The sequence below is a fragment of the Natator depressus genome, chromosome 7, assembly GCF_965152275.1.
Source record: "Natator depressus isolate rNatDep1 chromosome 7, rNatDep2.hap1, whole genome shotgun sequence".
NCBI classification, from domain to species: domain Eukaryota; kingdom Metazoa; phylum Chordata; order Testudines; family Cheloniidae; genus Natator; species Natator depressus.
The window spans coordinates 64,053,193-64,079,124 of NC_134240.1; the positions used below are offsets into that span (position 1 = coordinate 64,053,193).

Below are 25,932 nucleotides of genomic sequence, written 5' to 3' on the forward strand. Positions count from 1 at the left end.
TTCCAATTCAAAATAAAATTGAAGGACATTTCAAAGTGAAAAGTTATTAAAAAAAACAAAAAACTTTAAAAATGCTCTAAATCAAAACAAAAAGCTTTTGGACTGAATGAAATGTTTCATTTAACCGGAAATGAAATTTCTTTGGACTTTTTGATTCAACAACATATACAATAATTTGTTTTCAAATTGACTTAAAACAATTTTCTTTCCAGAATTGCTAGTGAACTGAAAAATCAATTATACACACAGCTCTAATTATTACCCCTGTTAAAGTGTCATAGGAATTCTAATGACAATAGATGGTCCAGTAACACCTCAGTTACATGTCTCATCCATAAAGAGCACCTAGTCTAGGACAATGGTTTGGTACCAACTCAGAGGGAAGAGTGCCTTTTTCCTCAAGGAACATAGCAATAAAACTTGTGTTGGATTCTTAGGATTTACCCTGGAAGACACCCATCCAAGTACTGCCCAGCCCAAACCTGCTTTAGCCTTGACAAACCTGTCAAGATCAGAGATCAAAGTGATTTGGGTTGCAGACACTGTGAGATATGCCCTTTTATGCTTTGGTAGAATAACTTCTAAAATGTCAGCAATCTCGATCTGAAGCATATAATTCCTGGGCACTTTTGCCTAAAGTCCAGCACATCATCTTTGTAAAACAAACACAAAAACCTTCCTAATTCTACATGCTACAGTTCCCAAAAGCAGTCATCAGGGCTTTGGGGTGTTTTTTTTTTTGTTCAACTGGGCTCTGTTAGCCCCCAGTGACTCTAGGACACAGTGTCATGGACTCAAATCCAACACCAGTACTTGATTTCATAAGTAACATGGATATTGCAGTGTAGAACTAGAGAGGAGCTTCAGGACTGGAAACACTACAACTGAAATGAGAATTTGTGGTTCTTCTGCCTGTCTAGAAGGAAGTTACAGATTCCACTGACTTTCTTAAAGAGATAAGAAAAACCTTGGTGTCATAACCAACACCTAGACAGTAAAAAAGATTCTACCATCCAAAGATGAGGGTGTGCCACTGATTGGAATCAATGACAAATTAATATTTGTAAAGTTCTGTGGGATACCTTGAGTATGAAAGACTTTAAACCAGACATCATTCTGTTCTATTATCATAGAAATCAATATCTTTTATTTCAAACCAAGACCTTATTTTCATATCTTTAAGGGCTGGGTTTTTTTTCCCCCAATTCAAATTTAAATTGAATTTTTGGACACATGAAAGCTCTGGCTCAAATCATGCTTAGCAGAGGGAGGTGATCTGTAAGCCTCTACTTCACAATTCACTTCAAGTTTGTCCTGGAATCCCCCTTTCCCCAAAACACTATTATATGCCCATGTCAACTGCAGCTCTGCCAGCTGCTTCAAAACTGGAATGAACAGTCTGGTGTTCTTAGGGTGGATCATTAAAAAAATCATTAAAGAAACCTTTTCTCTGACAAAGTCAGGCAATTTGTTTTTTGTTTTTATTGTTTGTCATCAATATTTTAAAGCCTAGGATATCACTTTCATCTTGATGTACATTATATAAATCTTAGAAAGTGCTTCTGACACTTAGGATAAATTCAAGTTATTGGGCCAAATTCAAAGGTGATCTTAAGTCAACAAAAAATCTAAGTTGGCTTTATACCTTCTTCTGTATCACTCTCTTCCCAGCATGTATGTTGCCACACTTTAGAATGCCTATAGACTTACATAGGATGAACCCTTGCATTGGAATCTGATGTTAGCCATGCAATCTGGATGTATTTACTTGCCAAAAACAAATATATAGTTTCATGTCTTTGTATACATGTGTCATAACCATACAGCTAAGGGTAGCATAAAATCCCCCCTTTATCTGTAAGGGGTTAAGAAGCTCAAATAACCTGGTTGGCACCTGACCAAAAGGACCAATAAGGAAAGAAGATCCTTTCAAATCTGTGGGGAGAGGTTTTGTTTGTGTGTGCTCTCTTGGGACAAAGAGAGGAACCAAGCAGGAAAAAACCTCTCCTGAAATAAGCATCTAAGATTACAAAAATTAAGTAAAGCAAGGAATGCATTAGATTATCTATTGTTTTAGCTTGTGAATTTTCCCTATGCTAAGAGGAATGTTTATTCCTGTTTTTTGTAACTTTGAAGTTTTGCCTAGAGGGGAATCCTCTGTGTTTTAAGTCTTATTATCCTGTAAAATTACCTTCCATCCTGATTTTACAGAGATGCTTCTTTTACTTTTTTTTTTCTTTATAATAAAGTTCTGCTTTTTAGAACTTGATGGGTTTTTAGTGTCCTAAAAACCCAAGGGTCTGGTCTGTGCTCACCTTGTTTACCTATTTGGTTGATACATTATTCTCAAGCCTCCCCAGGAAAGGGGGTGAAGAGGCTTATTGGGGAAAACACAAACTCCAAGTGGTCCTTTTCCTGAATCCGTCTAGCTCACTTGGTGGTGGCAGCAATACCATCCAAGTACAAGGAAGAATTTGTGCCTTGGGGAAGTTTTTAACCTAAACTGGTAGAAATAAGATTAGGGGGTCTTTCATGTGGATCCCCACATCTGTACCCCAGAGTTCAGAGTGGGGAGGGAACCCTGACAGCATGCATAACTTCCATTGACATTAAGGGAGCTTATGTACACCTGCAAAAAAGAGAATAGATTAAGACGGGGGGGGGGGGGGGGGGAGTGTGACCTGTACAGTTACATTTTATAATACTTATGACTTTTTCCCCTAAAAGTAATGGTACTGTGCTTTATATTATGGGTATGTTTATCATTTTAAAATTTATGTTTCCGTTGTTTATTTTATTGAAACAGAGGCTGGTTCCTTTTCAGCTTGTGCAGAAATAATTACCAAAGAAGAATGCATCATAAATTCAGCTTTCTTCCAGACCACAAGAGCAGGCAACACTCTTCAAGTATTTGATTAATGTTCACAAAATTATCTTTCATATAAATGGGCTTTTAAGTTATGTAAAAATACCTAAAACTATATCCAACCCGTGGCAAAGTGACTAAGATTCAACGTCTTCCGCAAACTATATTACTGTGAGCTCATTTCAAAAAGATCCTTAAACTAAGAGGGAATTTATTTATTTTTGTCCCACAGCGCTTTATCTGTTCAAACCAGCCTAGCCAAGCAACTACATTACATATTTGGATTTTTCAAAATATGCTTTCTAGAATGTATAGTGTCCCCCCATGAAGTTTGTGTGATAATCGTCACTTGACTGCTATACTCTAAAGAGTGCAAATATTTACTGTAACTAGGGTGACCAGATGTCCCGATTTTATAGGGATACTCCTGATATTTGGGGCTTTTTCTTATATAGGCACCCCCACCCCCTATACCCCCCACCCCCTGTTCCAATTTTTCACATTTGCCATCTGGTCACCCTAACTGTAAAGGATAAAACTGTGAAGTAGACTGTGAAACACTATTGCACAAACATTCTGTACCAGATCCCTAGCCAAGTTAGCTCTGCACTTTGTCACTCCAATGGTGCACAGCAGACTTCAAGCAGGCTGACCTGGTCAACTGAAAATTCCCTTTGCATAAGGGAACTCCTCTGTGCTGTACCAGCCATCCAATGGCCAATCTCAAAGTTCTGGCCCTCAACTGTTGTATTACAAGTTTGTTCATGAAGTACCCTGCTGTTCAGTTAAATATATTTTCGTTTGGCACGTGAAAAGTACATTGACTATACAGAGCTGATGTGCCATCCAGTAAGTTTGGTAGTGTTCTGATTTGGTTTGTTTTTTTTAAAAAAAGAGTTAGGTTATGTGGAAAGCCCCAATACACGTGATAAATTCCATAAATTCTTAAAATACAATCTGCAGCATTTTGCAGATTATGTTAAACTCAGCAGAAACCCAAAAGGCCTAGACCATGGGTGGCCAAACTGAACCTGAGAAGGAGCCAGAATTTACCAGTGTACATTGCCAAAGAGCCACAGTAATACATCAGCAGCCCTCATCAGCTCCCCCCTCCGCCCCTCCCCTAGTACCTCCCACCCACCAGCAGTCCCGCCGATCAGCGCCTCCAGCTCCCTCCCCCCACCTCCTGATCAGCCGTTTCCTGGCATGCAGGAGGCTCAAGGAGGTGGAGGAACAAGGGCATGGCAGGCTCATGAGAGGGGGTGGGAAGGGGTGGATTGGAGGCAGGGCCTGTAGCAGAGCCAGGGATTGAGCAGTGAGCACCCCCCCCCCCCCCGGCACATTGGAAAGTTGGCACCTGTAGCTCCAGCCCCAGAGTCAGTGCCTACACAAGGAGCCGCATATTAACTTCTGAAGAGCCGCATGTGGCTCTGGAGCCACAGGTTGGCCACCCCTAGCCAAGACAATGGGCAACAGCTACCATCTTGGCTCCGAAGACATCATCAACAATTGAACTGGGAACCTCAAGAGCTAAAAAAAGCATGAGACTCTACAACTTGAGTTAACTCTTCCTTCCCCCCCCCTCCCACTCACAGAGTCTCTAGCAGAGAGCTGTGATAGACTCCTATCCTTTGTGGATCAGGTACAGATGGATAAGGCACACTGACTAGTGGGTTACAAATGCATAGGGGAAAGACTGTGTGCTCATTTTATAACTAGCTGATACAAGGTTCTGACAGGCTGCCTACGCTGGAATATTTCCCCATAGAGAGCAAGAAAGGAGGGCCAAAATTTATGAGAGATTAGCCACTGATTTTGAGTGCCATACTTGCGACACCTTCTTGTCCATCTTTGGGGTTCTTATGATGTTGATTTGTTCCTGAAAATTCTCCTCCTATCCTGCATGCCAGGCTTGCAGGAACATGGACAACCTTGACAACAACAGGACAAAAAATGACATAAGTGCCAACCCTTGAAGTCCACTGCAAAACTGAAGAGAAGTTTTTGTACTGTAGGGCCACATACTGCTTTCATTCAAGTCAATGACCAAAGTCCAGTGACTTCAATGGGACTAGGAAATGGCCCCACATAATTTCTAGGTTGCTGTATTTCACTATAGGTACTGCATAACTATACCTTATTCTGGACTTTTTTATTAACTCCAGATCATGAGCTTAAAAATTCAGCAATGGCCCGGCAAGAGACTCAAAATAAGAAGTCAAAACAATCTGAAGAAACCAAAAATACCTACTATATACAGCCATGCTAAAATGTTCACAGGAAAATTCACTATAATTATACACAATATTTTTAATACTTCACTGATTTTTTTTTAAATTTTGCATTTTTTTGCCAAACTCTCCATGAGTTCTCAGGGCACTGAGCTTACTTAGAAAGCTACAAAATACATTTTGTATGACACTGCTTCATCTACACTCATTTCTCTCCTGGGTGCTTTTACTTGATATTATTTTTAATAAATCTCCTGCTTATGATATGTTGACAGACAAATACAGCATATTATTTTAGGAAGATACATGGATCTACACAGAAGGCAGCTTGCTTGCTTCAGCAAGAGTAGTGTAAATTCAGCTACAGTTCATTACAGCATGTATATAGTCTATTAGTGGGCCTCAGAAGAAAAGCTGAATGCTTAGATTTTCTAAAGCCTAGGAGAGTTAGGCACCCAACTCCCACTGAAGTCAATGGAACTTACGCACCTAACTTTTTCAAATATCTTTTAGAAATCTCAGCTGAAATATCTGGATTTTTCAGCATAGTACTATGCTGAAAAATCCAGATATTTCAGCTGAGATTTCTAAAAGATATTTGAAAAAGTTAGGTGCGTAAGTTCCATTGACTTCAGTGGGAGTTGGGTGCCTAACTCTCCTAGGCTTTAGAAAATCTAAGCATTCAGCTTTTCTTCTGAGGCCCACTAATAGACTATATACATGCTGTAATGAACTGTAGCTGAATTTACACTACTACTATAAGGTACTACTGTTCTTCTACCTGTGAGGGGAATAGGTTGTACAGCAGCCATTGATTAGGATACCAAGGTTGCCTCAGGCCTTGCAAGGTGAGGATAACAGGTTGGAGAAATGGAGTGAGGGAAGAGATGGAAATCATGAATAGCACTTGCCTTTACTATGGCTCCAGAGTCTTCCCATTGTGTTTATTACCATTTTATGAGCCTTACCTTAATAAAATGTATATTACCCAGTAGCCAAGTAAGTACTCATTTGGAAAGGAAACCCCTCCCCCCCCCATCCAATTAGCAGTGCAGTGGTGAATGCCATTTGGAAAATGGCACACCCAGAAATCCTAATAGAAGAACATTTCAAAGCTGTTGCTGTTATTGTTTGATTTTTGTTTTGTTCTAACAGAAATATGAATAAATAACTCAGGTAGATCTTTTCACACCCAACTGTGGTGCTACATAGAGTAAAATAGCTATATTCTAATATATCTATATACAGAAATGCAAAAACCATACCAATAGATTGCTTTGCTGGGACTGAAACTTTTATACACTGGTATGCAAATTTAATACCAAAGAAAGCGCTGACGTATTTGAACACATACATATGGTTACAGACCCTTCTTTAACAGGAATTAATGGTTTTTAACTATTATCAGAGCTAAGTTTTCTGTTGTGGGGAGAGGGGAGTCATGACAAATCTTCACCACACTAGAGAAAATTAACTACCCTTGGCACTCTCAAGTCATGTGGAATTCAGTGAGAGTTGAGATGCTCCATATCTTGCAAGATCAGCTCCTTAACAGAGGTAATGGCAGAGGTAATAGCCTCCTGCTGTTAGCCTTTGAGTTATTGGCACCTTTCTACAGTTCTTCCCATCTTGCATTTTCACAGAGAGAGAAAGCATGAGAGAGACTGGAGATGCGTGGGGATTCTTTATTCAACAGCGATAAAGTATGTGTTTCTTTTAAATTATCTGTTTGAATACCAACAGCATTGAAATCAATAGATTAGATTCAAAGAGTGTGGGGCATATAACAGAATGTGCATGCACATGGATTCACAGGTTGATTTAATGATTTATCTATAGCTACAAATGTGGGACCAAATTTAGCCCTACTGTAGATTGGGGCAAGACCAATCAGGTCAACAAGTTTACTCAGTGGCTATAAATAAGACAGAGTATTTTCCCAAAGAATGAATTGTAGCTTTTGCATTTTGAAATGCCACTGTAAGGCAGTGTACTCACTACCTGCAACATCCCCATGTGTCAGGCTGCAATGTTGCAAGGGGCCTTGGCCTGCAGGAGGCAATGTAGACAATTTCCCTCCCTACAGTTCTCCCTTGGCTCAGCCCTCTGGCCAAAACACATGAAGTTCAGTCCCCTTTTTGGTGGAACAAAAAGGTCCAACTTGAAAGTTCACAAAATCTCCCAACACAAGAAAGCCTTCACCCCCATCCCCTTGGGCTGTTCCTCAGCCTGTCCTTTGGGGTCAGTCTTCAGCCCCACCCTGGGTTCAGTATTGTTTCCATTGTGCGTGCATGCCGCTTCCTCTTCCTCACAGGCTGGTAGGGGAACGCAGGCCCACTCTCAACTCTAGGTTTCAGCCCAGGGGCCCTGTATTAAGCAGCTAGCTCCGCTTCTTCTGACATCCTGCTGTTTCCCTGGGCCACTTCCTACTTCAAAGCCCCCTGTACTTAGCATGGCCTCCCTTTGGTTCTCAGGTCTTTGGCTTCTACTTTCTCTGCTGAACTAACTGCTCTTCCACCTCTCGGGCTAACCTGCTTTCTGTGGGCTTCTCTCCACAGGAAACTCCTGTCTCCTTTTTAATAAACAAACATATATAATCTCCCTCTCCACCTAAACCAAAATGGAACCAGGTTGCTGGCACTTCACATTAAAAAGGTCATAGAACAGTTTTTAAATTAAGGGCTGGGGGGAAGCCGACAGGTGCAGTGGAGCATATGGTTCAGACATCCCTTAGGGGAGGATCTATTAATAGAGAATATCTATGTCCTAGTGAGGATGAGAGGATGGAAAATGATAAAATACAGTCAGGGTCTGATCAGAAACAGTCAAATAAAAAAGAGTCCCAATCAATTACATCATGTAATGGTAGACAGCTAAAAGGAGACAAGTTTTAAAAGTGCTTATATACCAATGCTAGAAGTCTAAATAATAAAACAGGTGAACTAGAGTGCCTCATATTAAATGAGGATATTGATATAATAGGCATCACAGAAACTTGGTGGAATGAGGATAATCACTGGGATACAGTAATACCAGAGTACAAAATATATCGGAAGGACAGAACAGGTCGGGCTGGTGGGGGAGTGGCACTATATGTGAAAGAAAGCATAGAATCAAATGAAGTAAAAATCGTAAATGAATCAAACTGTACCACAATCTCTATGGATAGAAATTCCATGCTCTAATAATAAGAATATAGCAGTAGGGATATATTACCGACCACCTGACCAGGATGGTGATAGTGACTGAAATGCTCAGGGAGATTAGAGAGGCTATTAAAATAAAAAACTCAATAATAATCTAGGGGATTTCAATTATCCCCATATTGTCTGGGTACATGTCACCTCAGGATGCAATGCAGAGATAAAGTTTCTTGACACCTTAAATGACTGCTTCTTGGAGCAGCTGGTCCTGGTACCCACCAGAGGAGAGGCAATTCTTGATTTAGTCTTAAGTGGAGCACAGGATCTGGTCCAAGAGGTGAATATAGCTGAACTGCTTGGTAATAGTGACCATAATATAATTAAATTTAATATCCCTGTGGCAGGAAAAACACCACAGCGGCCCAACACTGTAGCATTTAATTTCAGCAAGGGGAACTACACAAAAATGAGGAGGTTAGTTAAACAGAAAATAAAGGGTACAGTGCCAAAAGCGAAATCTCTGCAAGCCGCATGGAAACTTTTTAAAGACACCATAATAAAGGCTCAACTTAAATGTATACCCCAAATTAAAAAGCATAGTAAGCGAACCAAAAAAAGAGCCACCATGGCTGAACAAAATAAAAGAAGCAGTGAAAGACCAAAAAGGCATCCTTTAAAAAGTGGAAGTTAAATCCTAGTGAGGAAAATAGAAAGGAGCATAAACACTGGCAAACGCAGTGTAAACACACAATTAGGAAGGCCAAAAAAGAATTTGAGGAACCGTTAGTCAAAGACTCAAAAAGTAATAGAAAAAATTTTTTAAGTACATCAGAAGCAGGAAGTCTGCTAAACAGCCAGTGGGGCCACTGGACAATTGAGGTGCTAAAGGAGCACTCAAGGATGATAAGGCCATTGCAGAGAAACTAAATGAATTCTCTGCATCAGCCTTCATGGTTGAGGATGTGAGGGAGATTCCCAAACCTGAGATATTCTTTTTAGGTGACAAATCTGAGGAACTGTCCCAGACTGAGGTATCATTAGAGGAGGTTTTGGAACAAATTGATAAAATAAACAGCAATAAGTCACCAGGACCAGATGGTATTCACCCAAGAGTTCTGAAAGAACTCAAATGAGAAACTGCAGAACTACTAACAATAATCTGTAACCTATCATTTAAATCAGCTTCTGTACCAGATGACTGGAGGATAGGTAATGTGACATCAATTTTTAAAAAGGGCTCCAGAGGTGATCCCAGCAATTACAGGCCTGTAAGCCTGACTTCAGTAGCGGGCAAACTGGTTGAAACTATAATAAAGAACAATATTCTCAGATGTATAGATGAACATAATTTGTTGAGGAAGAGTCAACACAAGTCCATGGGGCCGGACGAGTTACATCCGAGAGTGCTGAAGGAATTGGCGGCTGTGATTGCAGAGCCCTTGGCCATTATCTTTGAAAACTCGTGGCGAACGGGGGAAGTCCCGGATGACTGGAAAAAGGCTAATGTAGTGCCAATCTTTAAAAAAGGGAAGGAGGAGGATCCTGGGAACTACAGGCCAGTCAGCCTCACCTCAGTCCCTGAAAAAATCATGGAGCAGGTCCTCAAAGAATCAATCCTGAAGCACTTACATGAGAGGAAAGTGATCAGGAACAGTCAGCATGGATTCACCAAGGGAAGGTCATGCCTGACTAATCTAATCGCCTTTTATGATGAGATTACTGGTTCTGTGGATGAAGGGAAAGCAGTGGATGTATTGTTTCTTGACTTTAGCAAAGCTTTTGACACGGTCTCCCACAGTATTCTTGTCAGCAAGTTAAGGAAGTATGGGCTAGATGAATGCACTATAAGGTGGGTAGAAAGCTGGCTAGATTGTCGGGCTCAACGGGTAGTGATCAATGGCTCCATGTCTAGTTGGCAGCCGGTGTCAAGTGGAGTGCCCCAGGGGTCGGTCCTGGGGCCGGTTTTGTTCAATATCTTCATAAATGATCTGGAGGATGGTGTGGATTGCACTCTCAGCAAATTTGCAGATGATACTAAACTGGGAGGAGTGGTAGATACGCTGGAGGGGAGGGATAGGATACAGAAGGACCTAGACAAATTGGAGGATTGGGCCAAAAGAAATCTGATGAGGTTCAATAAGGATAAGTGCAAGGTCCTGCACTTAGGATGGAAGAATCCAATGCACCGCTACAGACTAGGGACCGAATGGCTAGGCAGCAGTTCTGCGGAAAAGGACCTGGGGTGACAGTGGACGAGAAGCTGGATATGAGTCAACAGTGTGCCCTTGTTGCCAAGAAGGCCAATGGCATTTTGGGATGTATAAGTAGGGGCATAGCGAGCAGATCGAGGGATGTGATCGTTCCCCTCTATTCGACACTGGTGAGGCCTCATCTGGAGTACTGTGTCCAGTTTTGGGCCCCCCACTACAAGAAGGATGTGGATAAATTGGAGAGAGTCCAGCGAAGGGCAACAAAAATGATTAGGGGTCTAGAGCACATGACTTATGAAGAGAGGCTGAGGGAGCTGGGATTGTTTAGTCTGCATAAGAGAAGAATGAGGGGGGATTTGATAGCTGCTTTCAACTACCTGAAAGGGGGTTCCAAAGAGGATGGCTCTAGACTGTTCTCAATGGTAGCAGATGACAGAACGAGGAGTAATGGTCTCAAGTTGCAATGGGGGAGGTTTAGATTGGATATTAGGAAACACTTTTTCACTAAGAGGGTGGTGAAACACTGGAATGCGTTACCTAGGGAGGTGGTAGAATCTCCTTCCTTAGAGGTTTTTAAGGTCAGGCTTGACAAAGCCCTGGCTGGGATGATTTAACTGGGAATTGGTCCTGCTTTGAGCAGGGGGTTGGACTAGATGACCTTCTGGGGTCCCTTCCAACCCTGATATTCTATGATTCTATGATTCAACATGGTTTTAATAAAGGGAAATCATGCCTCACCAACCTACTAGAATTCTTTGAGGGGATCAACAAGCATGTGGACCCAGTGGATATAGCGTACTTAGATTTTCAGAAAGCTTTTGACAAGGTCTCTCACCAAAGCTCTTGTGCAAAGTAAGCTGCCACAGGATAAGAGGGAAGGTGCTCTCATGGATTGGTAACTGGTTAAAAGATAGGAAACAAAGTGTAGATATAAATGGTCAGTTTTCAGAATGGAGAGAGGTAAATAGTGGTGTCCCCCATAGGTCTGTTCCGGGACCAGTCCTATTCAACATATTCATGAATGATCTGGAGAAAGGGGTAAACAGTGAGCTGGCAAAATTTGGAGATGATACAAAATTACTAAAGATTCACAGATATTAAGGTCAGAAGGGACCATTATGATCTAATCTGATCTCCTGCACAACGCAGGCCACAGAATCTCACCCACCCACTCCTGCGAAAAACCTCCCACCTATGTCTGAGCTACTGAAGTCCTCAAATCGTGTTTTAAAGACTTCAATGACCAGAGAATCCTCCAGCAAGTGACCCATGCCCTATGCTACAGAGGAAGGCGAAAAACCTCCAGGGCCTCTTCCAATCTGCCCTGGAGGAAAATTCCTTCCCAACCCCAAATATGGCGATCAGCTAAACCCTGAGCATATGGGTAAGATTCACCAGCCAGATACCCAGGAAAGAATTCTCTGTAGTAACTCAGATCCCACCCCATCTAACAGATACTTAAGACCCAGGCAGACTACAAAGAACTACAAAAGGATCTCTCAAAACTGGGTGATTGGGCAACAAAATGGCAGATGAAATTTAATGTTGATAAATGCAAAATAATGCACATGGGAAAGCATAATCCTAACTATACATATAAAATGATGTCTAAATGAGCTGCTACCACTCAAGAAAGATCTTGGAGTCATTGTGGATAGTTCTCTGAAAACAGCCACTCAATGTGCAGTGGCAGTCAAAAAAGCAAACAGAATGCTGGGAATAATTAAGAAAGGGATAGATAACAGGACAGAAAATATCATATTGCCTCTGTGTAAATCCATGGTATGCCCATATCTTGAACACTGTGTGCAGATGTGGCCACCCCATCTCAAAAAAGATATACTGGAATTTGAAAAGGTTAAGAAAAGGGCAACAAAAATGATTAGGGGTATGGAATAGCTTCCATATAAGGAGAGATTAATAAGATTGGGACTTTTCAGCTTGGAAAAGAGATGGCTAAGGGGAGATATGATTGAGGTGTATAAAATCATGACTGGTGTACAGAAAGTAGATAAGGAAGTGTTATTTACTAACACAAGAACTAGGGGTCACCAAATGAAATTAATAGGCAGCAGATTTAAAACAAATAAAAGGAAGTATTTCTTCACATGACGCACAGTCAACCTGTAGAACTCCTTGCCAAAGGATGTTGTGAAGGCCAAGACCATAACAGGGTTCAAAAAAGAACTAGATACATTCATGGAGGATAGGTCCATCAATGGCTATTAGCCAGGATGGGCAGGAATGGTGTCCCTAGCCAGTTTGCCAGAAGCTGGGAATGCACGACAGAGGACGGATCACTTGATGAGTACCTGTTCTGTTCATTCCCTTTGGGGTACCTGGCACTGGCCACTGTCCGAAGACAGGATACTGGGCTAGATGGAGATTTAGTCCGACCCAGTAGGGCCATTTTTATGTTCTTATATTGAGTTGCTTCAACTTCCTTAGAAGGCCCAGATATCTAATGATCCTTACTTAACTCTACCCCCCACCAGGCCAGGAGGGAAAAAAAAAAAAAAAAAAAAAAAACCAGTCACAGGTACACTAATGGGCTCTTAACCTCTTGTCTTACAGGTGACGGGATTAAGCCCCATCATGGCCACTTATGTCCTTGTTACAGTGTCATGCTCCTTTCAACATATAACACATATAAATATGATACAGGGGAGCATCTTCATAGAACAATGCAGAGGTGAGAAGGAGCGCAGCGGATTTCTATATCCATCTCTAACCACAGTTCTCTTGGTGGATTTTCTTCAAAAACTCAATAAAAAAGAAACTGTAACCTACTTTCTTCACAGATTTGATGTTCCAACTCCTGAGAGATTAAAGTAGGGCAAGTAAAGGGGAAGGTGCAGATCAAATTCAATTGCATTCAATTCCCAAACAAATGGAACCAGTTGTGTGAAATCTAGCTGTCCTGTAGCACTCATTCTGAACAAATCCTCAACGCAAGTTTTCAAAGAAAAGTCAACAGTCTGAGAAAATAGCTAGTGGAAAAGTAGCCTCCTTGGTATTAAACAGACATGTAGTATTAAGACAAAGAAAAGCTGTTATTATACATATCCAAAATTCGAAAACATTGCTTATTACATCACTGATGTAGTGCTTTCTATTTTTATATTTCTATTTTATTTTTCTATTCTATATTTTATTCTATTTCTATTTCAAAGTACCATAAAAACAATCATAATAAAAAACCACAGGCCATTATTATTAGAGCCAGCATGAAAATGCCACACAACTATTGATAGCTGAGGACAATAAGATTAAAAAGACCATTACACAATCCTACTAAACCATTGACAGATAATAGTTCCCTATCAGTTAAAATGCATGTTGAGAGACAGAACCACCCTTTAAAGGGAGAGGAAGCCATTATACTCCACTTCCTGTTTTTAAGGATTTAAATCAAGCCAGCAATTAGCAGCCATATGTAGCAAAACAACCTCACTAAACCTATAATTATATGAATTTATCAATGAATTGATCACCACCATCAGCCAGATTTCTTCCAAGACTTGTTTCCCCCCCCCCCCCCAACTGTTATTTACTTTCTTTTAACATGGTAAATTTAATAGCCTTCATTTTACCCTGCTGTGAGCCTTCCTGGCCCAAACTCTCCCCAGTGACCAATGTCATGTCAGCCCTGCTCTAGGGCTTGTGGGAGAAATGTGGGGTCCAGCCCACCTGGGCCTCTGCATATCACTCTCAGTCCAACGGGCTGGTGGAGAGATTTTATGGGACCCTGAGGATGATGCTGAGGACTTTTATGAATTAGCATCTGCAGGACTGGGACAAGTACCTGCCCCACCTGTGGTACGGGGAAGTGCCCCAGGAATCCACAGGGTTCTTCCCTTTTGAGTTGCTGTATGGGAGGAGAGTGAGGAGACCCCTGGACCTGGTAAGGGACAGTCGAGAGAATGGGGAAGACCCCCTGGTGGATCTCTCACCTGAGATGGGAGCCAATCCTCCCATCAGGTGTCCCCCATTCAGAGTCAGTGGGAAAACAGACCAGAACCTGGAGAGAGAAAGAGAGAGAGACAGAGAGAGATCAAGGACATGCTGGCTTTAGAGGTGATCCAGCCGTTCAACAGCCCATGGGCCTCACCCATGAGGCTGGTCCCCAAGAAAGACGGGTCGATCTGGTTCTGTGGGGACTATCGGAAGCTTAAAGCCATCACCGTGTCTGATGCCAAGCCCAAGCCTACGCTTGGTGAGATTCTAGACAAGCTGAGTTGGGGATGGAGAACTTGACCCTGGCGTACATTAAGGACATCTGTGTCTTTAGCCAGACCTGAGAAGAACACGTGTCCTAGGTGAAGAGGGTGCTGGCCTGCCTCAAGGAGGCAGGACTGATGGTAAAAGCTGGAAGGTGTAAGGTGGGGAGCGGCTGCCCAAGCCCAGAGCTGGCCACGGTCAAGATGGGTGCTCTTAACCAAGAGCCCGAATTGCAGCCCTCCAGACCGGAGCGCTGGGAGAAGACCCGATCCCAGTTTGAACCCCAGGGGTTTTGGGGTGGAAAAAGGGCACGGGGCGCATAAACCTTCCCAAATGCGGCCTGCGAGTGCCATCAAGCACACATGACCTAAGGGAGGGTGTGAAACAGGAAGGGAGTAAAACTGGAAGGGCCTGGTGTAACTCCCACCTTTATACATATTTCCCATTGATGTTATTTCCTTGAGGCCAACGCAGCATATAAAAGCCCTGTGTGACAACACCAGAAAGGAAAATAAAGCATATGTCACTGCTGTACATTTACAGGATGTTTGTTAAAACAGAAGAAAACAAGTGAAATATTTGCTGTGCCATTGTATCTCCTGAGTGAGCAATAACCACTGTAGTGGAGCCATCCAGGAAGTCATGTATCAGCTGACGCTGACAAAGCTGTTCAGCAGACTGGGTGCACTTTCTTAAAACACACAGTACTGAAAGAACTATAGAGGCTTTTCTTGGTTTCCATAAAAACTGTGGATATCCTAGTTAAGGGCGGGGGGAGGACGGGCGGCCATGGGAAAGCAAGTGAGAACATCTGCTTCCTTCTTTATGTAGGGGTGCGGGGTAGGGAGGTGAATAGACAGATCTGTGTGCTTTCTAACCCTTCTAGCTGCAAACAATAAGCATCTAGCTTCCATCTCCCAAACTGTAATTTCAACATCTCCAGGCAAATGAAAATTAGTATAGATAAGAGCTGTAAAGTGGTACCTGGAGGGGTTCCTTTGAAAACTGAAGGACAAGTAAGAGATTAAAAGAATGCTGAGCTATTAATGCTGTAAATTTGAGGTGTGATACAAATGGATGGGTGAATTCGCAGAGCTTGATGAGAGTCCTGGAAGGTGCTCAGAAATATACTGCTGTGTATGACAACATATAGATAGATGACAGAAAAAAAGACACACAGTTAGTGATGTCTACATGAACACATTTGGTGTCACATCGTCACGTGACACAAAAAGTGGCAGAGAAAAACAAGAAAATATTAGGCCTGGGTAGAAGGTTCCAGCAGAATCTGAGATACCTTCTCCTTGGCCGTGTCCCCTGAATGAGTTGTGCCTGAGTGTGCAGATTCATACCTAAAACACTGAATTCATAGACTTAAAGACCAGCAGGGACCATCATGATCATCTAGTCTCACCTCCTGCATAGAACCTCACACACCCACTCCTGCAATAGTTCTATAACCTCTAGCTGAGCTACTGAAGTCCTCAAGTCTTGATTTAAAGACTTGAAATTACAGAGAATCCACCATTTACTCCAATTCAAACTGTGCCCCCTGCTGAAGAGGAAGGTGACCCTTTCCCCCCCCCCCCCAATCTCTGCCAATCTGAAGTGGGGGATAATTCCTTTCTGACCCCAAATATGGCAATCAGTTAGATCCTGAGCATGTGGGCAAGACGCACCAGTCAGAAAGCTGAAAAAGAATTATCTGTAGTAACTCCGAGCCCTTCCCATCTAGCGTCCCATCTCCAGTCATTTGAGAAATCTGAAAGTAGCAGTCGCTGACAGGACATATGCCATTGTAGGCAATCATACTAACCCCTCCATAAACTTATTAGACTCAGTTTTAAAACAAATTAGGTTTTTTGCCTCCACTACTCCCCTTGGAAGGCTGTTCTCAAGCTTCACTCAGAACGGCAATTTGGTTCAACAGATGTAGGTTTGGGCCGACTTTTAGATGTTTCTCTGCTAAAAACACTCTGCACCATTACTACCGCATATCAGTATGGTGTAGTAACACTGTGCTTTCCTATGTTATTTTAACATTTTATTCCTTTTTAATAGGAGTCTTGTCCCATTGCAGAACTCCATTTTAGACTAAGCTGCAATAACGGCAGAATGCACACTGCTCAGCAACAAAGCAAAGGACCCTGGGATGCCCTCCAAGAATACATATGCTTAATGTACAGCAAGCCCCCACCATGCATATCCAATAAGGTAAACTGAAAGAGGGCACAGCTCTCCTATAGCATGCTATTAGTGTGGATTGTGTACTGTTTTTTAAATGTGTCAACTCACTGCAGGTTAAACCCACCTCCCCCCCATTAGAAAACCCCTTAAATTCTCAAGTGCCTAAGGCACATTTTTAAACGGGATTTAGCTGCTTTTGAAAATTGTACTCACAAACTAAAAGTCTGGGCGTATTAAATCTAGTCCTGCATGTTTATCTTTATTGGTTTATTTTCCCCTAAAATGTCCCACCATGTTGCAGCTGCAATGGTGGGAAGGCTAATATAAGCAAGGCTTCCACGTACTCTGGTATTTTCACCACAACATTGTATAATCCTGCACTAAGCACAGAAATTACAGTGAGGATGGTAAAATGACAGCAATAAAAATAATGGTGACCAAATGATTTAATAATTTGATGACTATATGCTTCATTCTTGCTTCTCAACTTACAAGATAGGAATTTCCGCTTTAACAATCAAATCAAAATAAAAACTGCTCCAAGGGATCCCCATAACAGAATTTCACTTTGAAGTATAAGGCTGTTCTTGAATGTTAATGTAGACATACGGATTATGTAGGAAAACTAGATCAGGAAAAGGTACAAAACAGTAACAAGTGGAATACCCTAATTCCCATTTCTGCCAAAACAGATTTGCTGGCTACTTCCCAGGAGCACCACATAAAACATTTGCCACACTACTCCTTCAGCATTTCCTAGGAAGGAATCTGAGAACCAGTTCAAAGGATACTACTGGAGCTTAAATAAGAAGGACCAGCTGAAGTGGAAGTGTGACAACCTGCATGCTTTTCCACAAATAACCTTGGTTTCCTGAAACAGCATCTTTCATGTAAATAATTTAATTGACAATAAACAAACATGGGACAACAGCAGGTTTGTGTAAGTCACAGTTAATTCTATTTTTAAGATGAAACACAACTAAAGGTACTATATACGGGGAAGTGACCCTTAAAGAAAAGTTTCAGAGTAACAGCCGTGTTAGTCTGTATTTGCAAAAAGAAAAGGAGTACTTGTGGCACCTTAGAGACTAACCAATTTATTTGAGCATAAGCTTTCGTGAGCTACAGCTCACTTTTAGTGCTGTAGCTCACGAAAGCTTATGCTCAAATAAATTGGTTAGTCTCTAAGGTGCCACAAGTACTCCTTAAAGAAAAGTTCTATTAAATTTAATGGGGATGGATTTTCTTTGTCTATAATTTTTAAACTACCCAAGAGAATTCTACAATGGGGACATAATTTTCTTGGATATCATTCTCATTTATACCTGTAGGTTTTGGCACCATTTGTTTTACATGTCTGTTTTATTTCTATAAACCCCTTGGTTTTATCCTTGTAACATTTTATGAGACAAAATGGTAAAAGGGTGACACCAGACACCCAGTACTCCAGCTAGTCAGGGTGTGTTTCTTAGACTCCACCTCTAAGTCTTACAGCAGCTTTACATGTTTAATTTATTTATTTTTCAAAGCCACATTAATTCACCTTTAATTAAAATCACACCCCTAATGATTATCCAAGATTTTTTCCTACATGTTTTGGTACATTTCACAATCTAAGTCTATCTCCTCTTTAAGGAAGACACCAAAAATAAATACAAACAGCAGTAGCAAAGTGACAGTGAGCAAGATAAACTTCTGAGGTAATCAAATTATTCACATTTCCATTTTTTGTTGATCATGGCAGGCTTCGTACAGCAGTATCTTAGCTTATGCTCTTGAACAAAGGTGACAGTCTATTTTTTCTATTTTACGTAGTGCTGAGTACTTGCATCTTCTCATTCAGGGCCACAAGAAAACATAGAAAGATGCACAGAAGATAAATTTGATGAAAAATGCAGCAAACCAGGCAGCTAGAAGAAGAAGAGGTTATATAAGTTTCTTCCAGATAAGCTGCATAGAGCTGGGCAGGAAATGAGGTTTCCCATGTTGGAAACGTCTTCAAGATTTCAAAATGTTTTCCCATCCTGAATCAGAACAAATAGTCAAAATCTTGAAAATTTTCACAAACCAACAATCTGAAAAAAATCAGTTCAGGTCAATCAAAACTTAATTTCATTTTTGACCTCTTTTTTTTTTTTGTTTTACAATTATTAGCTTGTCTTTTTAAACAATTTGAAAAATAGAACTTTAAATTTTCAAAAGCTCAAAACAGGATATTTCAACAATTTCAAAAGTTTTTTTTTGTAATTTTTCTCAAAATGAGAAATTTATCAAACCCAACCAACAGCTTATATTTTGAGAAATCAGCATTTTCTGATGAAAAAATATTTCATTAAAAATTCCTGATCGGGTCTAGAACTGAGATTGAGGAAGGCCCTCTGCCCTGTATTTTTAGGGAACCTTATTTTCTGCCTATTGACCCATGACCAATATGCCATAAGAAGCATCTAAGAATTACTTGATCAGGCTAAATGTTTTGTTTAAAGCAACAATTCTGTAAATAATTGTGCAAAAGATCATACACTGTTACAAAAGTGTAGGATCTTATATCATTGTGGGATGGTGCCCCTTAAAAATAAGCTTTGCCCTGTAATTTTCAGACCTATACTCTATTTCCTTGAAATATAGGTAGTCATCTTAGTAGACCCATGGCACATTCTAACAGCACAGTGTTTAAGCTGATTGAGGGGCAAATATAGCTCAGCTGCAGTAAGTGTAAATGTATGCTATCACACTCACCCACTCTAAGCACTTGTGCAAGGATTTGTTAAGTTAGGAAAAACACTTCATGAGGTTTGCAAGGATGAGCTGAAAGCTTGACTACACCTGACACGAAGCTTCAGTAGAAATTGGTCCTGCAAACATTCAATTTAGGTTTCACAGACAGAATCTGTCACCCCACTGCAAGTCACTTCCAAGGAAATGACTGCCCAGATAAGAATGATTAAGCGAGATTTTTTTGATGAGAAGAAAACATTAATGAGGTTCCACTTTAAACTGATGTTTACACCACACTTTGCTAACTTGTCTCCTTCACTTAGCAAATAAATCCAGACAGCAGTTACATAACAGCTTTCATGCAATCCTGCTGCACTAAAAATCAATTACAACTTCTCTCAAGTCAGCGTTCAGGGGACCAGTTCCTAAAAGTTATTTAATAGTGAATGTGAAAGATTGATTTTGAGTTCAACTCTGGCCTACAGTATGAAAAGGTACTTTAATTTCTTCAGCCACAGCTCTATCTGGTCGTATTGTGATCCTCAATAACACTGTAAAGCCATTACCTTTAGAAATTTCTACATTGTACTTGGATAAAAACATAATAGCTTTCCGGAGTGGGCTATGTTAATTCATTAGGAATTCATGGGTGAATCTCTCAAAATATTTTCCAACAAATAGTCAATCAGATAAAAATACGAATCTAGATTCAGCAGTGTTCAATTTCCACAAATATTCTAGCAAATATGCTGCCTAGCTGAAATACTCAAGGAAACAGTGAATTTTACCAAGGGTCAGAAGTAGGTCCATTGTCTCTAGATAAAACATTGGGAATAAACTAATTGCTTTCAGGAGACAATGGTCTATTTTAAACACAAAAAATAATGAAATGATTAACTAGTGTAACTGGAAAAAAAAAAAAAAAAAAAACTTTAAGAGCTCTCTTAATGCCTGGAAGCAACTCTAGTAAGATAAACTGCTCCATTTTTTATGGTTCAGATTTTACCCTTAACTTTGAATTTGTGGTGAAATTCACCCCAGCTCAGAGAACAGGCATAAATTCCTACAACTCCCTTAAAGGTTTAAGTGGGGAATAAGTGCTTATGCAAGACTCCTATCCTGGGGTGAATTTCATCCTTGATAAATAAATCAGCACATGCAAAGGAATACATCAGCACATGAGAAATCAGCACATTTACAGGAAAGAGTCAGATCATTAAGATTTTCCACTTTTAATGCTGGCGATGTCAAGAAATTATGTAGAAACCAGTACACCACTCTTCATAAGATGACTGGTATGTCAGGCTCACACAGAGAAGGTCAGAACTAAGGCCTGGTCTACATTAGAAAATTAAGTCTATTTAACTACATTGGTCATGGGTGTGAAAAATCCACCTAAGCAGCATTGTTAAGATGACCTAAGTCCCTGTGTAGACACCACTAGATGGACAGAAGAATTCTTCTACCAGCCTAGCTACTATCTCTTGGGGAGGTGGATTATCTACGCCAATGGAAAAACCCCTCCCATCGGATTAGGCAGTGTCTACACTGAAGCACTACAGTAGCGCAGCTGCACCTCTGTAGCATTTTAAATGGAGACAAGCCCTAAATCTAAAAGCAATATCCCCAATAGGTAGTCAGGTAAAATGGGCTGCACAGGTTAATAAGCCAGAAAGCAGAAAATAAGTGAGGAGGAGAGTCCAAATAAAATTTTCTTTTTAGATCCACCTGCAGATCAGATCTCTGTTGAATGAGTGCAAAACATACCACAGATATCGATAGCATGAACAAGAGAAGAGACATTTGTCAATAGTCTAGGGCTAGGACTTAAAGACAGCAATAGAATTTTATTAAGAAAAACAATCTAAATAAATTATTGTGGAAAGCAATACAGAACAATATGAATAATAGAGTCTGTATCTCCTTAACATTGCATTGTGAGTCAGCCTAAAAGCCTGAAAAGCCCCATGTGTTAAGGAATTCTAATAAATTTCACAGAGAAGATGCTTAGACAATAAGGAAAATATCAGCCCAAGAGCAGCAACATCTTTTCTTAAGCTCCCTATGAGCAATAAAAACTCTTTTCCCAAAATTAAAAATCAAAGACAAAAATCTGCTTTCAGTTAAATCCATATTACCACAGATGGCCCACTTAGTTTCCCTGGGATTGGCACACAGAATTCAACCCACGCTATATGACCATTCTCTGTATTAAGCACAAAACCATTGACCTTGGGCCTAATCTGAAGTACAGAGAAGATTTTCCCTTCACCTCAACGGGCTTCAGATCAGGCCAGTAGAAATGCAGTAGTAGTTAACAGGACTGCAAAATTACCTGACTGGATTTAACTGAGTGAAAACTTTCTGGTTTTCTAGTACACTTTTTGACCACAAAATTATGTCTTTTCAATTTCTGATGTACAGCCCCATTTGTTTATCTGGATTTTCTGATTAGATAAAAAAAAAATATATCATCACAGCTTTGTAGGAACCAAGATAATCCACATTGCACACCTCATTCAAATCCTATTCTACCATTCCTACTAACAGCTAAAAAAAACCATTCTCATTGAGCCCGATTTTCAATCTGGCCTCCACTTTTGAAGTGTAACGTTGTGCCCACTAGTCAATAAGCTCACAGTTTTACACTAATAATGAACTAGTAGGAAATTCACCAGGTCTGCCACAGTATGGGAACCATGTATTGCCTGGAGAGGCGTGCAAAATTATGCCTGCAAAAATCCTGGCGTAGACAGAAAAATCAGTCCCTATCTACAACAAAAAAGGACTTTCATAACAATGGGAGCAGGTCTGCCTTTTTCATTTCCAAGAGAAATTGTGAAGGGAGAGAATTAGTGGTGTGGCATAGAGCTGATTAGCAAAACCAAGCCCTCCTGAGACAATAAGATGAAGAGCTCATTAACAATTACTCTTTTTAAAGAAGATTTGAGCAAACTGGGTAAAACTCACAAGGACTCTGCCAGTTAGAGTCTGGGCAGATATCATCACTCCTGCCCAGTCTTTCACAGAAGTCATCCAGCCCACTTCTGCTGCGACAGTCTCCTCTTTCTCATCTGTAGGTTTACAGGTCCCATCAGCCTGGGTTTCCCCACCAGCATTAATCTTCTGGGCCTCCTGTAAGTAAAAAGAAGATTTAGAATGTTTATCATGGCAACAGTCACACTTCAAAAGCCTGTTCCTAGAACAGAACTAAATACAGCATGCTCTCTGTTCACTATCTTGTTAGATGGTCGTGATTCTGTCGCTCTCTAGTGGCAGCCCTATAAACAGCCTAACTACTAGTTACTAGCTCATAGAGCTTCTCCTTTACTTCAAGTCTTAAAGACATTTTTGGCACCAAATAATCAGGGTTCCATCCCTAGTACTGTGCGCAGAGTAACTGGCAACTATGACTTTTGTAATTATGCAGCCACTTATTCATATATTTATTATAAACATACACATGCAGAGCATACACTGAGGTTTTTAATTTATATAGATGTTTAATAAATGTGAACACAATTTATGTAAAATTTTCATTTGCAATCTCTCAAATTAGTTTTCTGAGTAAGTCTACAATGGGGAGTCCAATGTAATAAGACAATCATCATCACAAGAGAAGGAAACGAATTACGCAGTTGAGAATCTTCAGTGAGCCGCTGTGCTGTCAGTGAGCCATTGTTTCAGTGGAGATATTTGATACGTCAGAGGAACTCCTCTATCTGTAAATTGCCAGCCATTATAAAGCCAAGAGATAGACATTAAAAAGGAGTCTCAGCAGCACTAAGTAAGCTGACCGATGAGTCACATTCATTGGAATTCATATCCATCATGGGCAAATGCTGCAGCAAGGATGCTGTATTCTTACAACTGGCTTCTACGTGCTATTCATGGATTCCACAGAGGAATCAAGGAAGAGAAAGACAAAACCAGCCTGGATTACACTGCATTATTTTAAAAATATATATATGATATGCAACAGATCATAATAGGTCATGAGCGTGTCTTGGGTGACAACAACAGACCAACATAATACTAATGACTACCTGATAATTCAACAAACTGTGCTGCACAAGCTATGCTTAGGAGAGATAGCAGAACTCAATTCTGCAAACTGTTAAGCACTCTCAACTCCCACTGATATCAAAGAGGGTTGAAGGCACTCAGCACCTACCGGGAGGGCTCAGTACCTTTCAAGATCAAGCCTATAGAACACACTAGCCTAGCGAGCAATGCTTGAAATCAACTGCTATCAGTTCCTTTTGGAATATCCCAACATATCGATCAAATGTGACATTGATGAGGGTGTTATGAGTAGGAAACCATACCTGAACAGATATACAATTGTAAGATAACCGTAAGACCTTGATCATGTAGTAAGGTATAAAACCAAAGGCACTTCCTGGAGACTGAACATTATTGCACTTATACAACAATCATACCGAAGTTGTGAACAAAAAGTATTAGAGAAAGACTAACAATGTAGTGTGGAGCTGATCAATTGTTCTCTCAGACTCTCACAGCTCTGGATCTCAGTTAGCCAAGGAGATTGCTCCCTTAGTTTTGCCCATGCCCTAAGTAGTGCTATGGGATGTCTCTTGTAACTGGACAAATAATTATAGTGTTATTAACTAAAATCAATCAATTGTGGTTAAAACAGTACTCATTGCTTTCTATGTAAACATCTGTAGGAAAGATAAAAAAAGTCACCTTCCTTTCCTTTGCGTACTTGAACCTCATTCACTCATCAATATGGATATGATGAGTCAGACATTGCAATCAGCACTGAAAGAAAAATACTGAATTCCATATGCATAAAACAACCCACAGAAATGAGCTCATTGTTTTAAGCAATAAATTACTATTGAGGCACAAGACATTCCCTGAGGATTAAAGGCTGACTAGGTGGAACAGATGACCCAAGATATCACCAAGATAGGTCAGTCAATCCTCAGGAAATGCCCTGTGCCAAGGTTAACATTTGTATTATAAAACAGGAAAAGAAAGAAAAATGTATGTAGATTTTTTTCTGAATGGGTGATGTAGTTTCTTTTGGTACACACAGGGTACTGGTACAGAAATAATATGCTGTGCATTAGCCAACCCAGAAGGCTTTTCCTTTCGTCTGCAAGATAGAGTAGTGCCCTACCATAAAAATGGTTAAAAACACTATTGTCATGTGGGGATCTCTGTGATTTTTAATTTTAACTTCATACATCTCATATCTGATTTTCAGAGGTAGAAACCACTCAACTCCAGCTGAGTCAATGTAAACTGTGAGGTTCTTAGCAAATCTCAGAATCAGGGTCCCAGGTGCTTCAGGTTGAATACTCAAAAATATTTTGGAAAGCGTGGGCCTAAGTCACTTGCCCAAGGTCATACAATGAGCCTGTAGCAAAACTGGGAACAAAAATACCCAGGTCTCCTGTGCTTTAGCTAGGAAAAAGTTCCTCTTACTTGAACTCATGGTCTGTTTAAGGACTAGGTGTGACATACGGAGCCCTAAAGTGTAGCTCACTATTTACTTCCTTCCCTTTAAGAGGAGAAAGATAAGCAAAGGCAAGGTTTTATTGCCAATATGCTGAAACAATAAGCAATCTCACTTCCCCTAAATACAAGTACAAATATTATGGTTGTGTGCATTTAGTCTGTGATGCATTTATATTAAAAGTAGGTGCAGTCCCGCAGGCTCCTGGCAAACTGCCAGCATAATCACTAGTCTTGCAAAGTCTGGAGATCCCTCAAGAAAATGTGGGAGACAAATCTACAGTACAATTCCACACAGTGATGTCTTCATGATGGATTTTTGCTGTGTCACCCACGTTATACAAATTCCCCCTGTCCACCAGCTCTTGTTACTGTGCTGGTATGGGTTGAAAATATAATGGGTTGAAAATATACTGTGCTGGTATGGGTTGTAACAGGTATATAATGAGAATATAATGAGAAACATGCAAATAGGAACATTACTGCCTTGCCAGGTAAGTGAAGAGTCCCAAAGGCCAGTCCCCCGGTCTGGTACAATCTAGAGTCCAGCTTCTACAGACACCATGGCTATTACTGTACTGGGGAATACCGCATGTCTAAAGTCGCTCAGTGGCCTATAATCCAAACTGAAGCCCTAGAAAATTTCAGTCTGAAAGGTCTAAGTTCCAGAAAATTATGAGTGACTAAAATAGAAGCTTAGAAAGGCAACGCTTGCAAAATTTAACTCCAGCTACCACTACAGCTGCATTACACATCCAGATGTGTTTGACATCTCTTATGTAATAGCAACACAGACTCAAATCCATCCCACAGATATTTAGACAAAATAGTTACAGTACTTGCCAAGAAGGTTATAAGCCTATTTTTCA

General features: G+C 40.5%; 1 protein-coding gene across 10 annotated transcripts in view; it reads right to left on the reverse strand.

Moving 5' to 3' along the window:
- KCNMA1 (potassium calcium-activated channel subfamily M alpha 1) overlaps nucleotides 1–25,932 on the reverse strand; it is an 844,585-nt gene that overhangs the window by 594,113 nt on the left and 224,540 nt on the right. For all 10 annotated transcript variants that reach the window (XM_074958656.1, XM_074958655.1, XM_074958652.1 and 7 more), the window contains exon 2: nucleotides 22,547–22,711. In XM_074958656.1, coding sequence (XP_074814757.1) covers nucleotides 22,547–22,711 — 165 coding nt within the window. The remainder of the gene's footprint in view (nucleotides 1–22,546; nucleotides 22,712–25,932) is intronic.